The 20,665-nt window shown below is 42.9% G+C and overlaps 1 protein-coding gene across 3 annotated transcripts; it reads left to right on the top strand.

Annotated features, from left to right (window-relative positions):
• Nucleotides 1–587: 587 nt before the first annotated feature.
• KLF5 (KLF transcription factor 5) lies at nucleotides 588–20,240 on the top strand. 3 transcript variants are annotated; one of them, XM_064408589.1, is made up of 4 exons: nucleotides 588–1,026; nucleotides 3,981–4,857; nucleotides 5,966–6,025; nucleotides 6,675–15,176. In XM_064408589.1, the coding sequence occupies exons 1-4, from the start codon at nucleotides 952–954 to the stop codon at nucleotides 6,929–6,931; spliced, it is 1,269 nt and encodes a 422-aa protein (XP_064264659.1). In that variant the 5' UTR covers nucleotides 588–951; the 3' UTR covers nucleotides 6,932–15,176. The 3 variants fall into 3 exon arrangements, with proteins under 3 accessions (XP_064264659.1, XP_064264657.1, XP_064264658.1); XM_064408587.1 differs by lacking the exon at nucleotides 588–1,026 and adding an exon at nucleotides 1,663–2,144; XM_064408588.1 differs by lacking the exons at nucleotides 588–1,026; nucleotides 6,675–15,176 and adding exons at nucleotides 1,670–2,144; nucleotides 18,334–20,240.
• Nucleotides 20,241–20,665: the final 425 nt, after the last annotated feature.

The raw sequence follows: 20,665 nt of genomic DNA, 5'->3' as shown, positions 1-20,665 counted from the left end.
AGTTACTTACAGCCACAGGATTCAAATAAATGCCTGAAAGTTACGGGTGCATGCACAACATCGGACGCTGCCCAGTCCTAAATTGTGCCTGATCTATAAGAATTCATTTCCAGACAGCAAAGTGTAGTATTGCTAGTTTTGCACTTTTAAAGCTGTTAGAGAGCAGTTTATATTAACCTTGTCCTTTCAGATGGCAAAATCGTAGTTTGAAGCCTAACAGGGTTGACATAGGGGACATGTCAGGTATTCAGAAAGCGTAGTTTGAAGTTTAACCTTAAACTAGGGTAATGTGAAGGGCATTCACAAAAAAACAAGACATGACTTTAAAATCTGATGGTTAGAACACGTGTTCCTAGGTTTGAGTGGGGAACGAAATGCCAGCCACGAGTCTTCAGTAAAGGACACTGAAGTTGCATCTTGCCTAAACGGGAATACGTGTCGGTGTCGGATGGAAATGAGCCCGCACGGCTTTAAATGCTGCGCTGACAGGAGTAGCCGGATCTACGTTAGTAACAACAAGCATCAAGAGACTACATATTGCTAAACAGACAGTTCGTGTAAAGAAATGTTATGCTGAGCTCTTCCCTGGTTCTGTAATTAGCTTTCCGCATGCAGGCTCTGAGGCATCCTACTCGCTGTGGACTGGGCGGCAAAGGGGAGGAGTGCCGCGGTGACCGGAAAAAAAAAAAGCTTTTTTTACGTTTTAAAAAGAACCTTGTCTGTAAATGATAGGGGATAAATACGGGGAGGGGGAGGTTGCCAACATTTCTGTAGATTCCCAGACTCTCTCCCTGAAAACCGAAGGCACAGAGCTGACAGGGCTGCGAGAAAGGTGGAAAATTTGTGTTTTTTTCCAAAGCTCCACTACATGCTGTACTTTTCCCATACGACGTGAGCCGGCCGGTGCTGCACGAAAGGACGGCGTCCCTCCTTTTTCTGCTTCAGCGAAACATGCGGCAGCTTAGCTCACCGTCCTGTGTCTACGGGGAAATAGAGCCTTTGCGTCGAAACCACACCTCAAAACAAGTAAATAGAAACTTGCCTCATTTTCATGGGGGGGAGGAGGGGGGAAAGAGAAGGTTCAATCGTCGCTACCTATTTTCCTCTACCCGTCTTCCTTGTCCTCTGCGCTATTTCTGTAAAATGCTGAAAAACTTCATTTTCACAGTGTACGGGGTGGGGGGCGGGTGGATGTGTACTGCCGGGCTGATAATTATTAGCAGCAGGTTTCGAGCACGAGTTGCCTTCAGGACAAAAAATAATAAATCTGAACGACTGCCTTTAAAACCCTTTTGAAGATGAAAGGTAGGACAAGACAGTTGTTTTAAAGTGCCCACATTAGCAGCGCTTCTTTACAAGACTATAAATAATAGTACAGGCACGGGAGAAGCCTCGGCGGAGCGCCGCACTTGCTGAAAATCCGCTGCCACTCCGGGGCGAGCGCTCCTTTCCGGGGACTCTGCGCAGGGCACCGCTCCCCGGCTGCTGCCCGGGCGGCACCGGGACCGGCACCGGGATCGGGATCGGGATCGGGATCGGGACCGGGAACGGGATCGGGACCGCTCCGCCATCGCCGGCGCTGCGGGGCAGGGCCGAAGCGGGCCGTGCCGGACCGGGAGGCGGGGAGGAGCTGCCCGCGCTCCCCGTAGGCAGGGCGGGCGGCAGGGCCGGCCCCCTCTCCGGGCTGGGTGGGGTGTAGGGGGGGCCGGGGGTGGAGTAGGGTGAAATAGAGGCGGGCGTGTGTCACCGGGTAGATACCCGCGGCCAGGTACAGGCGGAGGCACTGACGATACGGAGTGGATGCGCTCTGGGCTGGTGCTCCTGGGCAGCGAGCGCACGAGCAGCCACCGCCCGCCCGCCCGCCCGGAGCCGCCCGCGGGTCACTCGCCCTGCGCCGGGGCGGGCAGCCCGTCCGCGCCGCGCCCGCCGCCAGCCCCATGGCCACCAGGGTGCTGACCATGACCGCCCGCCTGGGGCCCGTGCAGCAGCCCGAGGAGCCGGTGTTCGCGCAGCTGAAGCCCGTGCTGGGCGCCCGGGAGGCAGCGATCTTCCCCGGAGAGGACATGAAGCAGCAGCCGCCGCCGCCGCAGCAGCAGCACCCGGGGGGCGGCGGCGCGAACCTGCCGGCGGAGGAGATGGTGCAGGTAGGCAGCGAGCACCGCTCAGAGCCCGCCGTGGGCACCCGGTGCCCGCGCACCCCGGAGCCGCGCCTCGCCCCGGCCGGAGCGGAGCGGGCGGGACTGGGTGGGGCCGGACTGCGGGGCGAGGGCGGCGGACACCCAACTGCGGGGCTGTGGCGGCAGCGGCAGAGTGTGCCTGTGTGCCCGTGTCGTGTTTGTGTGTATGGGTCGGTGTGTATGTGCGGGGCAGCGGCCACGCCGCCCATCCCGCCTGGGCGGAGCGGGGAGCGCTCCCCGTTCCCGCCGGCGGAGCGCGGCGAGGCGGCCGGGGCCGTCCCGGGGAGGCGGGGGGAGCCGGGCTGCCCCCGCCAGTGTGTTGAAAGCTACAGCTGCTGCCTTCGCACTTGCCCGGCGGCAGAATTAGAGCGGCCGCCTGTCCTCCTCGCCCACGCAAGGAGTCATGTTCGGGGGGCGGGGGGGGAGAGCACACGACTCGCTGGTAACGGGGGACTTCCCAGGACTTTGTGCCCGTCCCAGGAGGCTGTTTGGGAACGGATCCGCAGGCAAACAGCTGGAGGAGCTAAAAGCGGGAAGGTGCCAACCACAGCCGGGCTCCAGCCCGCGGACAGTGTTCGCTCCAGGGCGGCTCCCCGCGCCCTGCGAGGCACCGGCGTTGCCCGGGTCGGCGGAGAGGGAGCCCCGGTGCCGGGCAGCGCTCTGTCGGGCGCTGCCTTTCGGTGCTGTCTTCCCTAACGAGTAAATAAGTCTCCGTCTTCAAAGCGAGCTGCCCTCGACTCGTAAACAAGAGCTGGAAAAAGTAGCCTGGCATGTCGGGGCAGATCCAGATCAAAGGGACGGGAAGGCGGCTGTGTTTGTTTGTGGTGTTTACCGGGGGTCTTTGAAGAAAGGTCCTAAAATCCACTTTCGGGCAGAGTTGGTGTTTGTCAGCTGCTTTCGCTTGCGGGGTGCTAAACGGGTCTGGTATGAGCTCTCTCTTGACAGGGCAGGGGGGAATGTAGCATTTGCCCACTGAAGACTGCATGGTGAATGTTTTGCCGATGACTGTACGCCAGTAATGTATAGGGCTCCAGCCACCCACGGATTCCCTCGCACTACTGCGCTAAGAGGGTGATTTTCCAGTAATTAAAGAGCTCTCCGAGAACCGAGGCATGGATAGGGACATGTTTATCACGCTATTAGACAATTACACACTGCATAGATTATTATTGGTTTAAGTGTAGTCCTGGAGACACTTTACACAAAGAGTACTCTGATGTAGTCAACCCGTCTCTTTTTTATCCGATATTATTAATAACTTTACACTTTGGTGTTGTATTTCTAATTAAATCCCATTCTTCTAGAGATGAAAAATCATGGAAGTATGTTTTTTATATATATATAAACATTATTTGAAGTATTAGTATTCAGATAGTCAGCTGAGGATGTGGCTTTTACAGTTAGCATTTCAAAGAGAAGCGGGTGAAACAGATAGGCAGTCACCCTGCTCGAGCAGTGAATTCCAGAGCAGGAGATCTGCAGATTAGGCACAGCGCCTGTCACTTCTGTGCCTCGCACTGTCTTTTAGGCATAAAAGATGAAAAGTTTGTGTATGCTGAAACATCAGATCTGTCTTAATGTGTCAACGCTTTGTACCGTGACTTTATCTCCTTGTCCTTGATGATGTTGATCAGCGTGCTGATTGTAAAATCAAGCAGGTTTTCATTAGTGTGAGCATTCGTAACTTCCTCTCTAGGTGTCTTGCCGCTGGATGAACAGTATTGCCTTTTATTTGTAAAGCCTCACATGACTGGGATGCCATCATCTTTCTTAGCTGGATTATGGTCTGTTTTGTCTTTGTAGACGAGATGTGAAATGGAGAAATACTTGGCACCTCAGCTCCCACCCGTTCCCGTCATCCCTGAACATAAGAAATACAGAAGAGACAGTGCCTCGGTTGTAGACCAGTTTTTCACTGACAGCGAAGGGTTGCCTTACAGCATCAACATGAACGTCTTCCTGCCCGACATCAGCCACCTGAGAACTGGCTTGTACAAATCTCAGCGACCCTGTGTAACCCACATCAAGACAGAACCATCTTCAGTCACCATCTTCAGTCACCAGAACGAAACTACTGCCCCTGCTCCTGCTCCCACTCAGGCCCTCCCAGAATTTACCAGCATCTTCAGCTCCCACCAAACTCCTGACGTGAACAACATTTTCATCAAGCAGGAGCTTCCTACTCCAGATGTCCATCTTTCCATCACGCCTCAGCAAGGCCAGTTGTATCAGCTCTTGAGCTCGCCGGATTTAGACATGCCCAGCACCACTCCTCAGGCAGCCGTGATGGACTCCCTCAGCAATGTCTCCATGCCCTCAGCCATGGCGGGCCTTAACACGCTCTCCTCGGCTGTTCCACAGACTGCAATGAAACAGTTCCAGGGCATCCCCCCCTGTACCTACACCATGCCAAACCAGTTTCTGCAGCAGCAGGCCACTTATTTCCCTCCTTCACCCCCAAGCTCAGAGCCTGGAAGTCCAGACAGACAAGCAGAGATGCTGCAGAATTTAACCCCTCCTCCATCGTACGCCGCAACTATAGCTTCCAAGCTGGCGATTCACAACCCGAATTTACCAGCGACTCTGCCCATAACCCCCCAGAACATCCAACCGGTCAGATACAACAGGAGAAGTAACCCAGATTTGGAGAAAAGACGTATCCACTACTGTGACTACCCAGGTAAGCAATCTGTGCCAGAAAATCCCAGCTCTTGCAATAAAAAAAAAAGTGTGAATAATAATGGATGAGGTATAAGTGGTTTTCTTCAGCTGTGGTCTACACCTAGGGAGAACCAAATAGTTCTTTGTCCAAGTAGAATTTGTCTTTGTCACTGTTTTGAATGGAAGACTCTCACACATTCGTTAAATAATTGGTATTCTTCATGTAATTTGTTATTCTCTTGAGCTGATTTTACCATGTTACAAAATAGAGACTCTGTAGAAAATGAAAAAATAAAAATTTTGGGCTTTACTAATGTAAATTAGTGTGACTGTCCAGTATTCATGATGGAGCAGGGGCTCAGATTGTCCAGTGCAGTACAGCTCTGTTTGAATTTTCTGGCACTGCAAGAGTAATTTCAGCTCCTGGTAGCCAAGGCCAGAGCCATTCTTTCTTCCCTGTTACAAACAGGAGATTCAGCTGCCCTCATAAATCCATTAAAACCATCTCTGAAAATTGTCCACAGATGGATTGCCTTCTGCGCTGGAGGGGAAGAGGGATCTGTAAAGTGTGCTTCCATGTAGTACGTGATCCTAGATACAGGGCGTGCACACCCATTGTAAGCGCAGAGAGAAATTGCTGCTCCCCCTTTACCACCTCTGGGTGCCGTATCGTTCATTCAGTGTGCCTTACAGTAAATGCCCAGTGAAAGAGTTGTGTTGAGCCCTGGGTGACAATGACACGGAGTCTGGCTTGATCAGGTCCACTGGAATTAAAAAAAAAAATCAAATAATACCCCTCTGCTAAGTTGTTGGTTTACGTAGCAGGTGTTACTGTGCATAGATTGTAGCAGCTATTGGCCTATATACTACATTACAAAGCAGTAAGTTGACCAGAAACATGCATGTTTTTCTCTTTTCTGTGTCAAGCAACATATCTCTAAGAACATTCTATATAGAATTTTGCTTCTAAATGACAACAATTATGCCAGAAAGTAGTAAACTTTAATGTGTCCAGATGGTACCCCAGCACTGAATGAGGAAATTCAAACATAATGTGGAGTGTTTCTGTTCTCTCTACTGAAGCCTCTTTGCTTTTTTTTTTTGTTTTTTTGTTTTGTTTTGTTTAGGCTGCACAAAAGTTTATACGAAGTCTTCTCACTTAAAAGCGCACCTGAGAACTCACACAGGTATGTATGCACTCGCTCTCTCGCTGTCTCTTATTCGTCCGTGGCTGACGCGTTTTCTGACAAAGCAATCACACTGGGTCTGCCAGCCTCTCCCTGTTTTCTCTAGAGTGTTGTGGACAGACTGGCAATTCAGCTACAAAATATTTGAGGATTGGTCAGTGAGAAGCAAAATTTGTTTTATTAATGCAGTTTTGTTAAACCTCAATGGAACTCAAAAGAGCTGACAACGAAGTAGATGGAAACTTTCCTTTTCAGTCTAAAATGCCATTGAAGTGTTAAAAAAAAATCTTCTTTCCTCCCCAAATAGTGAATTAAACACAGTAAAGACATTTTACTTTTGAAGATTTATCTGAGTAGATAAATCTGGCTTGGGCTTTCTTTTTGACCTTTTAGGATTATTTAATCTTAGAATTTTTCACAAACGACATGAAAACTCCCAAGATATGTCCATTTACTTTGTCCTTGGCACTAAGTGGGCTTTACAATTTTTTTGAAAGACAAATGGTTCTCCATGTTTATTTTTTTTTTAAAAGGACATAATTTAGATTTTTTTTTTTTAATTCTGTCAGGGAAAGACATTAAAATGAAGAAAATTAAAAGTGTCAGTGTGTCACAGTTGTTTTTTTTACCCTGATCAAACTGCTTGCAGCTACAGAGGCCGTCCCTGTTCCTGGATCCGCGAGGAGCGGAGCTGGGCACGGTGTTGGTTGTATGGGCGCAGGAGCTGTGAATGCTGAGGACAGTGGCTGGGAGGTGGAACTGCCCCAGATGCTCTTCCCAAGTGTTCACCTGCTGAGGCAGGGGGGAGAAGGGCAGAGGGAGAGAAGGAAAAACACATTGCTCACCACCAGCACGCCTGTTCTTTGCTGGGATCTTGGTACAGAACCACTCACGCTAAATTGGTGAATAGCACATGACTTGATTTTGTAAAGAAATGAAATGAAAGGACTGTGACTCCTGTATTTAGAAGTGAGTGTGAACTCCGGTTCTTTTATGCATGGGCTTGGAATCAGAGCAAAACACGAGTCACAGTTCAAGCAACTTTGTTATTGAAGAGGAGGACTGTGCCATTCAAGGAGTGAGTTTTCACCTAAGCTTAAATCAAAGCTTGTCCGGAGCTATGGTCTAACAAAATGTTTCACTGTCTCTCTGGAAACAAGGCCTTCTGTTCAGCAGCTATTATAAATGGATTGTTAGATTGCTGTAAAGAATTTGAGTCCATGATAAGTGTTACTAAGGAAATCTTGTTTTCAGAAATGAAAGTTACTTGTGTTGTACAGTGAAAAATTAAAAGCGAGTGTAGAAAATTATTGTTTTGCATTAGGGACAGGCTAAGCACCAACGCTGTTAAAAGTATTATTAATATATAATCACTTGCTAGCAGTAAGTTTAGTAAGAAAGGAGTATTTTCATGAGGCTGAAAATCTGAGTAGTGTCAGAGAGTAGAATCCCAGTTTAATAAATCTGTAAATTTAAGTGTACGATTTCCACTTGCGCACTTCAGCCAGGAACTAAATGCCAGTTTTAAATATCTTGATTGCTATTATAAAATAACTAGGAAGAGAGATAAAAGCAAAGCTTTAGTCTAAACATTAACACTACCTAGTCAGCATTTGAAATGAATGCTTTTCCTTTTTTAAATCAATTTGTAACGTTTTCTGTGCCTTGAGTGGTAATGACTTCAGGGTTTACAAAGTTAGTTTCTTGTATGCATAGAAATACATACCTCATGGCTAGCATATATTGCTTAGGGTCACTAATGTTTATTGTTACCTTCACTTTTTTACCTAGAAATGTGGATAAAATGTGCAAAGGTCAGAGGAGCTGATGTATTCATGGAAACAAGAATGTTGTTTTAGATAAAAATCTAGTGAACTTAAGCAGGTCTGTAATACAAAGGGTCTTCTGGGGAGGTGAATGAAGGGATAAACTGTCTAAAGCGTGCATTACATGCAAGAATGTGAGTCCTGTATCCTGTTACCTGCAGTATTTCAGAGTTTGGATTAGTTTAACTCTCCTGAATATTCACTTCATACTTGAAGATTTCCAGCAGCGATTCTGATCTCTGCCTTAACATACGATTGAACTGTGTTTCAAGAGCCAGATCTCTGACTTAAGGTTTGATCGATTAAGGAATGCTAAAGTAAAGGGGTGCAAACTCTCAGGGAAATCTGTGAAGTTGCTCAGCCTTCCCCAGGAGTGCAAGGGAATCTTGCTATTGATCTCGGCAGGGATCGATGCCGAGGGCTAAATTAGGGGATGTGCCGTTGTTCATCCCACCCCCCCAGAACTGTGAATTAATACAGCACTAATAAGTTTTGATTTTTCAGTTTTAAAACATTTTTAAAGGACCTTGTGAAGCTTTTACCTTCAAAGTCTAAAGCAAATGTCACGTAAGCCGTTTTAATAAAGTTGTGTGTGATATTCTTTCAAATCCCTTCAGGGATAGCAGACCTGTTTATCTGGCTAAACCCGTTCTTTAGTAATCATGGACCACTGAAGTTATTCTCTCCTTATTCTTAGTTTCTTAACAATACCTTTTAAAATTGGCTGCAGTCTCTCTCTCATCCCAACCAGTTCCTGCCCTTCTCAGCAATCTGTCATCTTAAAATAAAAGAGCCTGCAGCAAAGTTTGTCTGCCATTAAAAGTCAAGACAGACCTCATGGTTTTCCTTTTGTATTGGAAAATCTCAGCCTTTTCACAGTATTTATTTAGCAGCCTTTTTCTTCTGAAAAGCTTTCTCTGGGTTTAGTAGATGATCTTTGAGAACAAGCCTAAGGGAAATGTTACTTTTGATAGGTGGAATGTAGGCTGTAGTATATTTTTTTTTAGTTCAGATATGAACATACTGTCAGATTTTATAAATTGCATCTAAAAAAAAAAAGTGTAGGAAATGGGCAAGGGGAAAATCCCGTATCTTTTTCTTCTTAGGTGTTCTGGAGCTGTTTACCTTCCACCAGGTCAGGTGGTATAAAGTGATATAGTTATGCTGATTTAGTGTAGTTACACTGGACTCTTGCTGTTGATCAGGAATCCAGTGTTCCTGCTAAGAGCTAAGATAGGGTTATGTGTTTTTGCTGGTTGCCGAAGCAGGCGCACGTTTTTCTTTCCCAATGTAATGCTTTACCATGTGTTAACGATGAAATAAATTTTAGTTGGTAAATTGGCAACCCCAAAACAGAATATGAACAAAGGTTCGAGTGTTGAAAAAATAGCGAATGTTGTTTGTCGATTTCCCTGCTCCAGTTCTGGAGCAGACATGTAGTACATTTTGATACCTTAAAACACTTCAATGTGATACCTGAATTTGATGTTAGTTACTTCTGAAACAGGTAAAATGGTTCTCAGTATTTTAAAGTACCTATTAGAAAATCTTTCAAAACAGGTGGAATTTTTGGCCTTTGAAGCAGATAGTTTCTTTTAAAATAATGTTACCTGTTTGTCATGGAACAAGTTTTGTTTCGTACACGGCACTGCGCAACTGCTGTATCTAATGTATGAGGGGGTTGTGCATTTATCACAGGCTGTTCAGCAGCAAAGCCACCTGAAAGCTCTGGCATAACAGCCGTATGTCCAAACTGAAAGGTGTGCCACATTTCCGGGAAAAGCAGTTACTTGCATATTGCAGATAAACTTCATTTAGTTCTTCCGGCATCCAAGTATATACACATATATGTCACGTAATCATTTAGAAGCAGTGGTCCTATAAAGTATCCTTTTAGATTTCTTTTTATGCCAAGCATTTGAATTGTGGACATTGACTATTGACTGTGCAGGCACCTGGAATGCCATGCCTGTACACTACCTGTAATGCTGCAGAGCAGCTGGCTACGGGGTCGGTGGGGAGGTTAATTATTTCTGTGAGCAGCTGCACACTTCAGAGTTGTGTATGTTTTTAAGAGGAAAATCTGTGATTGTTTTGGACACATCAAGGCACGCACATTGAGGACATTTTCCAGCTGCGTACTGGTTTTCCGTATACAGAGTCTTTGTACAGGCATGTTCTCTGGTCACATGGTGGGCTTGCCATTAATAGTTTCTAGCATTAACTGCAGAACTATTTCATCTCTATCTATAGATCTAGCTTGTATTTGGTGATGGGAAGTGGAAGCCGAGATAACTCAAGAGAAATGGCATTTCCCTAATGAGATGCACTCAAAATACTTCCACTGTCCCTGGTTATTTCAAATGTTTATATAGGCATGGAACAGCTGCTGACTTGTGCGGTTTGTCAAGGTGTTAAACGTTTTATTTTATTTTAGATCTCTGCCTCAATAGATCCAGAATTAGAACCAGTTGTAAGCAGTAGACTTCAGCAGTCCCTGGGACTTGGTGCTCTCAATTCACCATACCTATGTGGACACTTGTTCAGGGTGGTGTCATTTGCCCAGGAATTCAGGAAGAAGCCTGGTTGGGAAGGGAAGACAAGTAGTAGTTGGGCTCCCGCTGGAGGAAAAGCACATGGGGAAAACATGTATGAACTCAAATCATACCAAGACTTCGGTGAGGGATTTTGCTCATGGTGTGCAAATGAGGAATGGAGGCTCCAAAAAACTCTGCCTTGCTCATAGTTGCAGCCATAGCAAACCTTATCCTGAAATCATGAAAACAGCAATTAAGTAATACTTCTGTGCAGATCCAGCTTCTTTGGCCTGTTAAATGGGTGAGTTGCATAGATTACACTTTGAGGAGCTGTCAGTAAATGCCATCATTGATAGAGACCATAAGGAAAAGTGGAAGAGAGTTAAAGAAAACTGTTGACAAAGTGCATTAAAGTGCAGTGTTGCTAGACACTGCTGAAGGGTATGTTAGTATCTTTTATTTATGAATTCTGCTAAATCCATTAGTTGCCTGTGTGAGAAATGGAAGTACATTATTTTCCTGTGCAAACCACAATTTAAGGGAAAATAATGCATTTTCTTCAAACACTTCATGAATGATCACAGGCCTTGGGAATAATTGATCTGGTTCTTCATCTGCAGTCATAAGTAGAATGGGAAGTGTTTGAATGTGTTGCTCAAAAGAGGTTGAAATGTTAGCAGCATAAACCTAAATTTTATTTAAACATTACTGATCATTCTCACTGGTATCCAGCATAAAACTTCTGTGAAGCAGGAATTAAATTCCAAGGTGTCAGGTGAGGGTATTCCAGTTAGATTTTAGATACTGAAAAAGAAAAGCCTAATATTTTCTTTTTGATTAAAAGCCTAGAAAGTCCCTCTAAGCATGACAGCTTAAAAAAACTGTTGTTTCTGTCAATTGCTCCCTGAGAGGATTAAACTTCAGTTCCAGGATATTTGATTCTTGATAAGGAAACTGTTGACCTAAGAGACCAGCTTTAAATATAGTTCATTTTGAGACCGCCCTACATAGGCTAATAGTCCCAAGATTCACAGCAATTGCCGGTGATTAAAACTTTCCATTATTTGATCAGACTTTCCTTATTGTAATTAATTTCTGAGGCTTGACTGGGATGACTGACTCCTGGTTCCAGCCAGGGTAGTGTGTTGCTTGTTGTTTGTTAGATGACCTGCACCTCCCATTGGTGAAAGATTAGAAACATTTAAGTAATGTCCTAGTTTAGTCTGAGTATCTTGGTAGCAGCATTCCTGTCCTGTCAGGCTGCATTATTTATATTCAGAGATCTCTTAACAACTCTGATTAAGGATATATTAAAACCTTTGGTTTTGGCGAGTGTACAGTGCTTTGCTTTGAGTTAAAATGCCTTTAATGTATTACTTTTTTTCTTCTTTTGGTGTATATGTGCATACAGTAGATGGAAATCTGGAAATTTAGAGTATGCGTTTAATAAATTCCATTTTAAGAGCACCTCTTATCTGACTGTACAAAAGCCAGTGTTATTGGTGAGAGAGCTAAAGAGCAGTGCTTGTACCACAGGCATAGGTGAGGAAATGTGTTCTTCAGCACAGGATGTGTAGACACAGCCGTGCACCCCAAATGGCATGGATTTCTTATAAACCTACTTTAAAAAATTCCTTTCCCCTGTGTTTGCATATCTCCTTGAAGAGAGACCACCTCTGTTAAGACAGAATGTTATACCAGAAAGAAAATAAACCATTGCACAGGGCAGTCAAGATTCCCCACTAATCCTTGAACAGCATAAGACAACACTTAGCAAAATAAGTATGCTTCTAGCACTGGTGGGAGTGCTGAGAAGGTAATGCCTTCTGCACCTCTGTAGTCAGACAGTGAATTCCTTTGACTGTCCTCTTTGATCACCAGTGAGTTATCTTTTATTCCTGTTCGTGCTTCATTTATCAGTGACCGGACTTTGTGCTGAGCTCAAAAATTCCTTAAACTGCTGTTTCATTGTGAAGTAGTATTTAATAGTACCCCTTTAGCCACTGCTCTAGTAGGCAGAGACCTTATTGCATTTAGAGGTGTGCTGCACACGTTGTCATTCATACCATTTGTGGATGAATGTGTCAAAGACTACATTTGTTTTGTCACACACAGAATAAGCTGGATGTACCTGGCTTGCTATCAGTCCTCTCATCCATCTCTATCTTGGACAACTGAGAATTCTAGTGCACTAAATATCTTTTAAACACCTGAAGAATTACTTAGTTTAAAAATCCAGCTTTCTGTTCTTTCTCAAAAAAAAAACCCCAAAACCAAACCTAGAAGCTGCTTTTAATGATGACTACAGCACTTAGCTGTAGTCTCTTAGTTTAAACTCTCTTAGTCAATAAGACAAAGAAGATCTGATTTTAGGTAAACATTGAGAGCAAAAAACTTCTGAATGCTTGCAGACATACACCCCAGTAACTACTTTCAGGTCCAGTCACCCAGTCAGAGTTTAAAGCTATGGTGCTGTTAGCTAGGGAAACACTATTTCAAGCAAACTAAAACAGAAAAAATAATTTCATTGGTTCTTTTTTTTTTTTTTTTCTAAAATTTGAGGCTATGTCAGGAAATTAAGATAACTGATGTTAATATGTGAAAAATTTCAAAACATGTACCAAAAAGCTTTGAGACAACATAATCTGTTTTAAAGCTGAACATGATAAAGGTTATGTACATAGCTGGTGCAGTTTTGGTACAGAAACTTCTGCTTTGCCTGCCACAATTTTATCACACCTACCTGAATATTTTTTAAGGCCAACCACTTGCAGCTAGAAATAGTTCCGTAATAAGCACAAGTAACATTAAAATGATTGCAAGACTGGAGACGGGGGCTGTCTTTATACTTTTATACCCTTATGAGCTGTAATCAGGTGTTGTGATTTTGGAGTCTCTGAAAAGTGTACTATTTGTTATTCCTTAAGGAAGCTCCAAATTCACTGCTCTGACAGAAATTTGTTATAGGAAACAAGTGAAGTTGCAGGCATTGGCTGGTGTAATATCTTTATTTGGATTTCTGCATACCAATAGAATTACCTAACTTCAGGTTTGAAAATCCAGCCCTTGCTGTTTACAACTTTTTTTTTTAAAAAAGCCGTCCTGGCAGTGAATTGCAGAAATAAAGTCATAAAACTCTTTGGTGAAATAAGGAAGCTTATTTTCTTCTTAATGGGGAGATTCATCAATAACTGAGTCTGTCAGTGACTTGTTTTTTCCAAACAATTTAAAACAGAAACATGTTCTTCAACAGAGGCTGCATGTTGGAGATAGCGGGTATCTTCAAAATGACCATCTCCCCCTGCACTGGTGGCACTGTGCCTTACCCAAATGAGCATGGCCATGAGGGTCACTGCCAGCAATTAGAATTAAATGTTAGGAAAGCCACTGGTGCATTTTGACACAACTGAATCAGAAGATAAATTAAAGGGAGAAGAGGCAATACAGTGTGTGTACTTTACTGGTCCAGACCACTCTCCTGTGGTATTGATAAGAAACCTGAACCATGGGATCTGCTGGGGGAGGTTTTATCTGTTGAAGTGGCTGGCTGGTGTAGCACATTATATGTGAACATCTAAATGTCTTTTTGTAATCTCACAGCATTATGAATAATTTTTTTAATAACAAATAGACACTTTGGAAGCAAAATAGTCTCCTTTCAGGTTAAACTCCCTTATCTCTTGCTGCGTGCTTTCTTTAAAAGACTTTCCAATCTAAACATTAGGGCTTAAAATTTCTGTGCTGAAACACAAGTCTCATTCTCATGCTCCACAAATGTATTTTTTTTAAACTGGAGAATGGATACATATCAAGAGCTCAAGAACTTGAAAATATATTTTGTGATGCATAAGCCTAGCAAAATATTTTAAACCATTGATACTGGAAGGAGGTTGTGCAGAAATCCAATTAAACTTATGAAATCCCTATCCTGTTGAAGTATAATTTAAAGGAAAGCAGTTCTGTTTCCCAGAAGTGCTGTGTATAATATTTCTGGCTTGGGAAGAAAGGGTTGGAGTGTGCTATTTGGCTGGAAATCGGTACCAGCTTCCTCCATGGTGTTTTAGTTGAACAGTGTTGACATTCTAACAAATCCCGTGGAAGCTCCCCTGAAGTGGAGGAGTTAGTGTTTTCTTGCTTTTACAGTGAAATATCTGTTTGATACCATGATCGTGTTCCAGTAACTGAGCTGTACTGCCCTCGTGTTTGATGACCAGTGGCATTCTTGGTTTAGCACCCTATAGAAGCCCTAAATTGCTGGAGGAAAACCAAATACTTCTGAAACTTTACAGCTACTGTATTTCGTACAATCATTAAAGTAAACAAATCTTACATTACTATGTAGCCAACGAAAACAGTGGATAAAGAGTTCAGTGTCCCTTGTTGTGTATACCTGATTTATTTAAAAGTAAGTCTTCAACCCACATTTCTCCAATCTTTAAAGTGAGCACAGCAAAGAAGTATGATCACTTCAAAAAATATGTGAGACTCTTTTCCCCTTGCTTGCAGGAACTTAAAACCAAATTCTTACTTCTGCTAAATGACAAAAAGCCTGTCTATAGGTTGAGAGAGAGAAAACACTACCAGTTAGTTGTTCTTCTGCTTGCTCTAAAGGAGTGAAAATTAATCTCCACCTACTTTTTTTTACCCCCCTTCTTCCTTGCCCAAAAGGAAAACATTTGAAATTGATTCAGTTCTTAAATAAAACTTTCCAGCGGAAACTAGCATTACAAACATAGATATTCAGTATTTTACCCCTAGGATTTATTCAAAATAATCTGATCCTCTACACTGGCACTAAAAATATATTTTCCAGTTCTCACTGTTGGCCAAAGCAGGGGTTAAAACAGCGTTCTGGCTTTAATTTCCAGTACATAAAAGTAACACTATTAAAACAATCTGAGTAAGGCACCAGCTTGTTGCCTGTGCTCATCCCCTGAGCAGCGCTTGGTTTAGCTCAGGTCTGCAGCAGTCTGCCGGCAAGGAGGAGTGGTTGTTCTGCATGGCACTGCCTGAGCTTTTCCCTGGAGCAACGCTGTTGTCCGGGATGATTTGTGGCTGTGGCAGGCAGTGGTGTGACCATGACAATGTGGTGAGCTTTTAAAGAGCATCTCTACAAAGTTGAATGCCCTGGAGTTTGATGGGGGTCCTGGCTGTGGGACTCAGCGTGGCCTGGGAGGCTGTGGTACCCAGCAGGGCACAGGGATCGCTGCTGCCCAGACTGCCGGCACGCCGACACTTCCTCTGCCAGGAGCCTTCACAGCACCTGCTGACACTGCTCGCGTGTTAGGAGAAGTTTTAACAGGGTACAGCTTTTTTTGTTGCTGTTTGGACTCTGACAGGGTCAGGTGTCACCTACACAGGACAACTTTGAGGCTGCTTTTACAGTGCAGCATAGTCCAACACTCAGTGGAAGTTGCGCATACTTCATACCTCCTCAGTGCCAGACTTGGAAACAGATCTTAATCTCCAGGTCCCCATTCCAGTCCGGTTGGATATTCCTAGGCTTTTGTTAACTAGTGCTGTTTTTCTGCCCTCTTTACATTCTCAGTCGTTTCTTGTATAATTCTGCAAAACACAAGAAGAAGCATTTGGAGTAGATGCAGGCCTGGCTGTATATGCACTCCCTTGGACAGTGAGGGTGTCAGGCTCACAGCATTGTGAGTTCAGCGTCAAGTATAATGTGGCAGCTTTGAGTGAAAATTTCTAAAGAAGAATTTAAAGGAAACAGGGAGAAAAGGAGAAAGAAAGGAGGAAAATAAATAAATACACTGTCTCTAAATTAAGACATTTCAAAAACAGGAGTAATGCTTTTGTGTAACCCCTGTGTATGCACATGTGGTTTAACACAAAGTATTCAAAGATCATCTCCCTGGTGCTGTGCCTTTGGATCAGCAGCCCAGGCTTTTACTGCCTCCACTGTTTACCCAATTAAAATACATCGAGGATCATCTATATAGTGCAAAAGATCCTTCACTGAATAGGGACCTTTCCTGTCATTCTACTGTGAAGATCAAATGTGTTCTCAGCTGGATTAATTTGTTTTAGAAAAGCTTTACACACTGGGTTTGAATGAAATTTGTATTTTAGCTTACAGTATATGTTGTTTTCACAGAGCAAAAAAGAACCCTGTATGATCATTCATGTCTTCAATCAGCATCAGAATTTACTCTAAGCAAATTCAGAATTTACTCAGAGTTAATTCACCTGTTACAGAAATCTGTGATGACTTCTGTTCTGATTTGTGATCCCCCCAAATAATTACAAATTCTGTGAGAGGTGATGCTGGGTTCTTGACTTTCATAAAGAGTGATGTTTCCACCATGACTTCAATAAATCCCAGTTGCTGTTGATGTGAAGAGATTGTTGGTTGGGTGGGTGGTTTTTTTTTTGAAAAAGTCTAGTTCTGGTTGTGACAACACCTGCCAGTACAAAGTCACATCCCCATTATGAGCAACGGGCTGGTTCTGTTCTCAGTAGTAGATGAAAACTTTCTAGCTGATCAGACAAAGCAGTAGAAACTCCCAGACAAATGCAGTTTCTTAATTTCATCTGCAAAGAAGTGCCTTTGAAGTAATGCTTTGGAGCTTCTCGGATGGTGTTACCTTCATACCTAATGTAGAATAGTACTCTGAGTGCAGGATACTGGCCCCTCTCTTTCTTCCATGGTCGTGTGTGGTAGTGAAACAGGGAAAAGTAGGAGGCACTTCACTGCAGTAGGATTGAGCTGCCAGTGTAAAGGTTTGGGACCAGTGGAGATGTAGAAGATCTGTAAGATGGATTAAAAAGAACTGTTTGAAAAGGTCAGCTTTGGTCAGTTTCTGTTCCAAGTGAAGCTACTGCCAAGTTATCTTCTTGACAAATGGGTCAAATTAATACAAAATAATACAGATAGCAATTTACTCTCCCAACTGCAAGGTGTTTTTGTCAAACAACATCAAACATTAACCTCTTTATTTATATGAAGCTTGCTTGTGCGGTGACATCATGCCCACACAAGCTCCTAGGCAGGTGTACATACACATGTAAAATTCTGGTTTCACACAGAAGTCATCATGGCTTTGTTACTTCATATTTCTCCCATTTCAACAAACACCTGTAAATTGTAGGCATGCATAAAATACTGTGTTTCTAGTTCTCAAATGGATGAATGTGAACATTTCAGGTGCCTGGGCTGGTTGCTGCTGTAACACAGAAAGTTTTGAGATGCCGTGTTCCTCCTGTGTCAGTATAGACTGCTGAAGACAGCAAACACTTGCCATCTTAAAATATGGCTATTTAAGCATCTGATTAAAGACATTACATTCTGAAAATGGGTGCTTTGAACTTGGAGGTGATTTCTCCTATTTATAGCTAGCCGCAGGCAGGATACCACAAGTTTTTATTGCTTGTGACATTTTAGGAAATGCTATCCCCATTGTGTTTGTAGCACACTGTGCCCCTTTCTTCACACATCAGAAGCTCTTGAACAGACCTGCATACTGCAAAGAATCCTTATAGAAGTCTTCTTTCCCATTTCAGACCTGTTAAAAAAGCACTCTATAACTTGCCCATTTTTGAAAGGTGCAAGTTAAGTTACTAACCAGGCTTGATTGTCACATGAGACTGGTTTTTTTTTCCCCTACTCCCTCTCATACTGTGGTGAGTGTAAAGGAGCAGGTTTTGGTCTCATGCAGGCTTTTTAACTCTGCATTTCTGTACCGTAGCTCTCTCCAATTTGCATGTTTGGAAGTTTTGTACATTTTAATGAGGTATTAAATCCCATTTTCAAGAGCTGAAAAAACAAAGGTGCTGTTAGTTTGGGGCCTGATGAATAGAGCTGTGAATAATTAGGATATGTCAGCTCCTTGTTTGTAATGGAAGAGCAGTGCTGTTGGGTGCGGACTCATGTCGATTTTCTGCTGAGGAGTGGCAGCTGACAGCTCCATTTCTGCCTGCTCTGTTCCAGGTGAGAAGCCCTACAAGTGCACGTGGGAAGGCTGCGACTGGAGGTTCGCGCGCTCTGACGAACTGACACGCCACTACAGGAAGCACACGGGGGCAAAGCCCTTCCAGTGCGCCGTCTGCAACCGCAGCTTCTCCCGCTCCGATCACCTGGCGCTCCACATGAAGAGGCATCAGAACTAGGAGCTGGACTGGTCGTTGAGGCTGTTCTGTATCTATGCAATTTCCTATTGACTCTCGACATACAACTGAAATTAGTTGAATTTTTGAGTGTATCCACTTAAAAGAGATCTCAAAAGGAACTGGAAATGTATATTTTGTATATTTATGCAGAAAAAGGGAAGACACTGTATCACAATTACCAGAGTGTTCAGTCGTTTGTTTGCTTTCATGATGTATATGGCTTTAGTCAGCAGGTTTCATCTCTTTACAAGTATTATATCTCAACACGTTGCAGCTTTATACTTTTTTTTCCTCTTGCAGTGTTTTGACCAAAGCACTGTCATTATTGTGACAATGTTTAGTAAACAAATTAACGAGAGGATGCAGATGAATGCACAGAGTGGACAAGCCATGAACTGTAATCTGTCAGGTTTTTACTGGACATACTTAAGTACATGTGGGGGTTTTTTTTAATGTTAAGCCGTTCTGTGGATATAAAATACAGAGAAAAATTCATAAACAGCCATAGAACAAAGCATTTTGTTCTGTGTGTTGCATGTTTGCTATGACAAAGATTTTGTAAATATGCAAATCAGCTTTTTAGGTTTAATACAAAAGTTTTCTAAGAAACATCTGAAAAAAGCAGTTGTTTTACATTTGATAACATGGCACATTTATAAAAAAGTTACTTAAATACCTCTCAAAATAGTACCAATTTAGTCAGATGTTTTGTACCTGTTAACTCAGTGGTGTGCACTGAATATTCAAAGCAGGAGTTTGTTTTCAAATTGCATAAAAGGGCAAAACGTGGAGAATGAACTGTAAAGTCAATGTTGGAAGCTGAAATAGCGGGGATAGTTAAAATGAACACAGAATGTTAAACCTCTTACCATAAGCTAAACTTAGTATCACTTTAAAAAGAAGGATTTAGGATGCAGTTTTCATACACAGACATACTAAGCTGGTTCAGCACCAGTATGATCTAGTTTCATGTGGCTACTGGATGTAATTTACTAGAAGGTAAAGGATACAGTAATTTTTTAAAAATTACAGTGCAGTTTAGTTAATCCACTGTTCAGATTGACACACGCAGGGAAAAATTTTCTGCTTACAGAAGTATCTGAAACTCCACTGAAGTCAATGAAATGGTGCCCTTTTATGCTAACAATGACTTTGATCCACCGTGCTCAGCCTTGAAATCGTAGACGGAGGGCCAAAGATGAGGTTAGACCAGGAAGGATTTGGCCAGACAACAGGAGAAAACCAAACAAACCTAAGAAGTGTCTGAACTTCACAAGCCGTAATACTAAGCTGTCAACCAAAGGCTAGAATAGACAATCAAAATACCAAAAAAAAGGGTCTTGCAGGAAAACCTAGCTTTGTTAAAACTGTTGTTTGTCTTTATTTATTTGTGGTATATGATAGACTATTCTTTTTTTAAGACAATTTTACGTATACTTGATAAATTATAGTTTTGTTTGTTATAGTTAGAAATGTTGCTCTCAATGTAAATAGTTGACAAACGATGTAAATAATTTTGTAAGGCTTCAAATGTTTATACGTGGAAACACATGCAGAAATTGGTTGCTGTTTTGCTTCTTTTGCCTCCCCCCTACCTTATTTTTGTATTGTGGTATTTCCTATGCAAATGATGGAGCAAACAGCTGTATAGTTGTAGAATGTTTTGAGAGAGAATGAAATCGTTTATATATAAAGACTTTTTTTTTTTTTGCAAAATAAAACAAAGTGCCTAAAGTGTGTGTGCATGCATGTGCTTTCTTTAGCTCCTGACAATGAAAGTTCTGTGTTTTGCAGTAGAAGCTGGAAATCATGACAGTGTTATGCAAAGAATGTCTGTTCTACATAGGAACTGCCTCTTTGGAAAGTACTTGGCACTTCTGCATCCCGCCCTGATGAAAATGATACATGTGAAGGGATAAGGGTTGGTGCTTTTCTTCAATCAGAGCTTAAAAGGAAGTGACTGGTTGCCTGAAAACGGTTGCAGTTGTCCATCCACAGTAGAATTATTGGAAATCAAAGGTACCTGTTGGGTGTATAGAAGTATCCAAATTCCTTCACACTTCCAAAATGGTTAAAACCTATTCACACTCATCAACTGTTGAGTTAAATTTCTCTCCAAAAAGATCCTTTCATGCCCTAAAAAGGCAGGAAGA

This window comes from Passer domesticus, chromosome 2, assembly GCF_036417665.1.
Source record: "Passer domesticus isolate bPasDom1 chromosome 2, bPasDom1.hap1, whole genome shotgun sequence".
NCBI lineage: Eukaryota > Metazoa > Chordata > Aves > Passeriformes > Passeridae > Passer > Passer domesticus.
The sequence above is the reverse complement of the archived record's forward strand: the minus strand, read 5'-3'. Positions and strand labels throughout refer to the sequence as shown.

Excerpts from the sequence above, each read along its gene's own strand:
- KLF5 (XM_064408587.1), top strand. The coding sequence starts at position 1,938 with ATGGCCACCAGGGTGCTGACCATGACCGCCCGCCTGGGGCCCGTGCAG. Across the intron at positions 4,858-5,965 it reads CCACTACTGTGACTACCCAG|GCTGCACAAAAGTTTATACG; the intron begins GTAAGCAATCTG and ends TGTTTTGTTTAG. Across the intron at positions 6,026-6,674 it reads GCACCTGAGAACTCACACAG|CTACAGAGGCCGTCCCTGTT; the intron begins GTATGTATGCAC and ends AACTGCTTGCAG.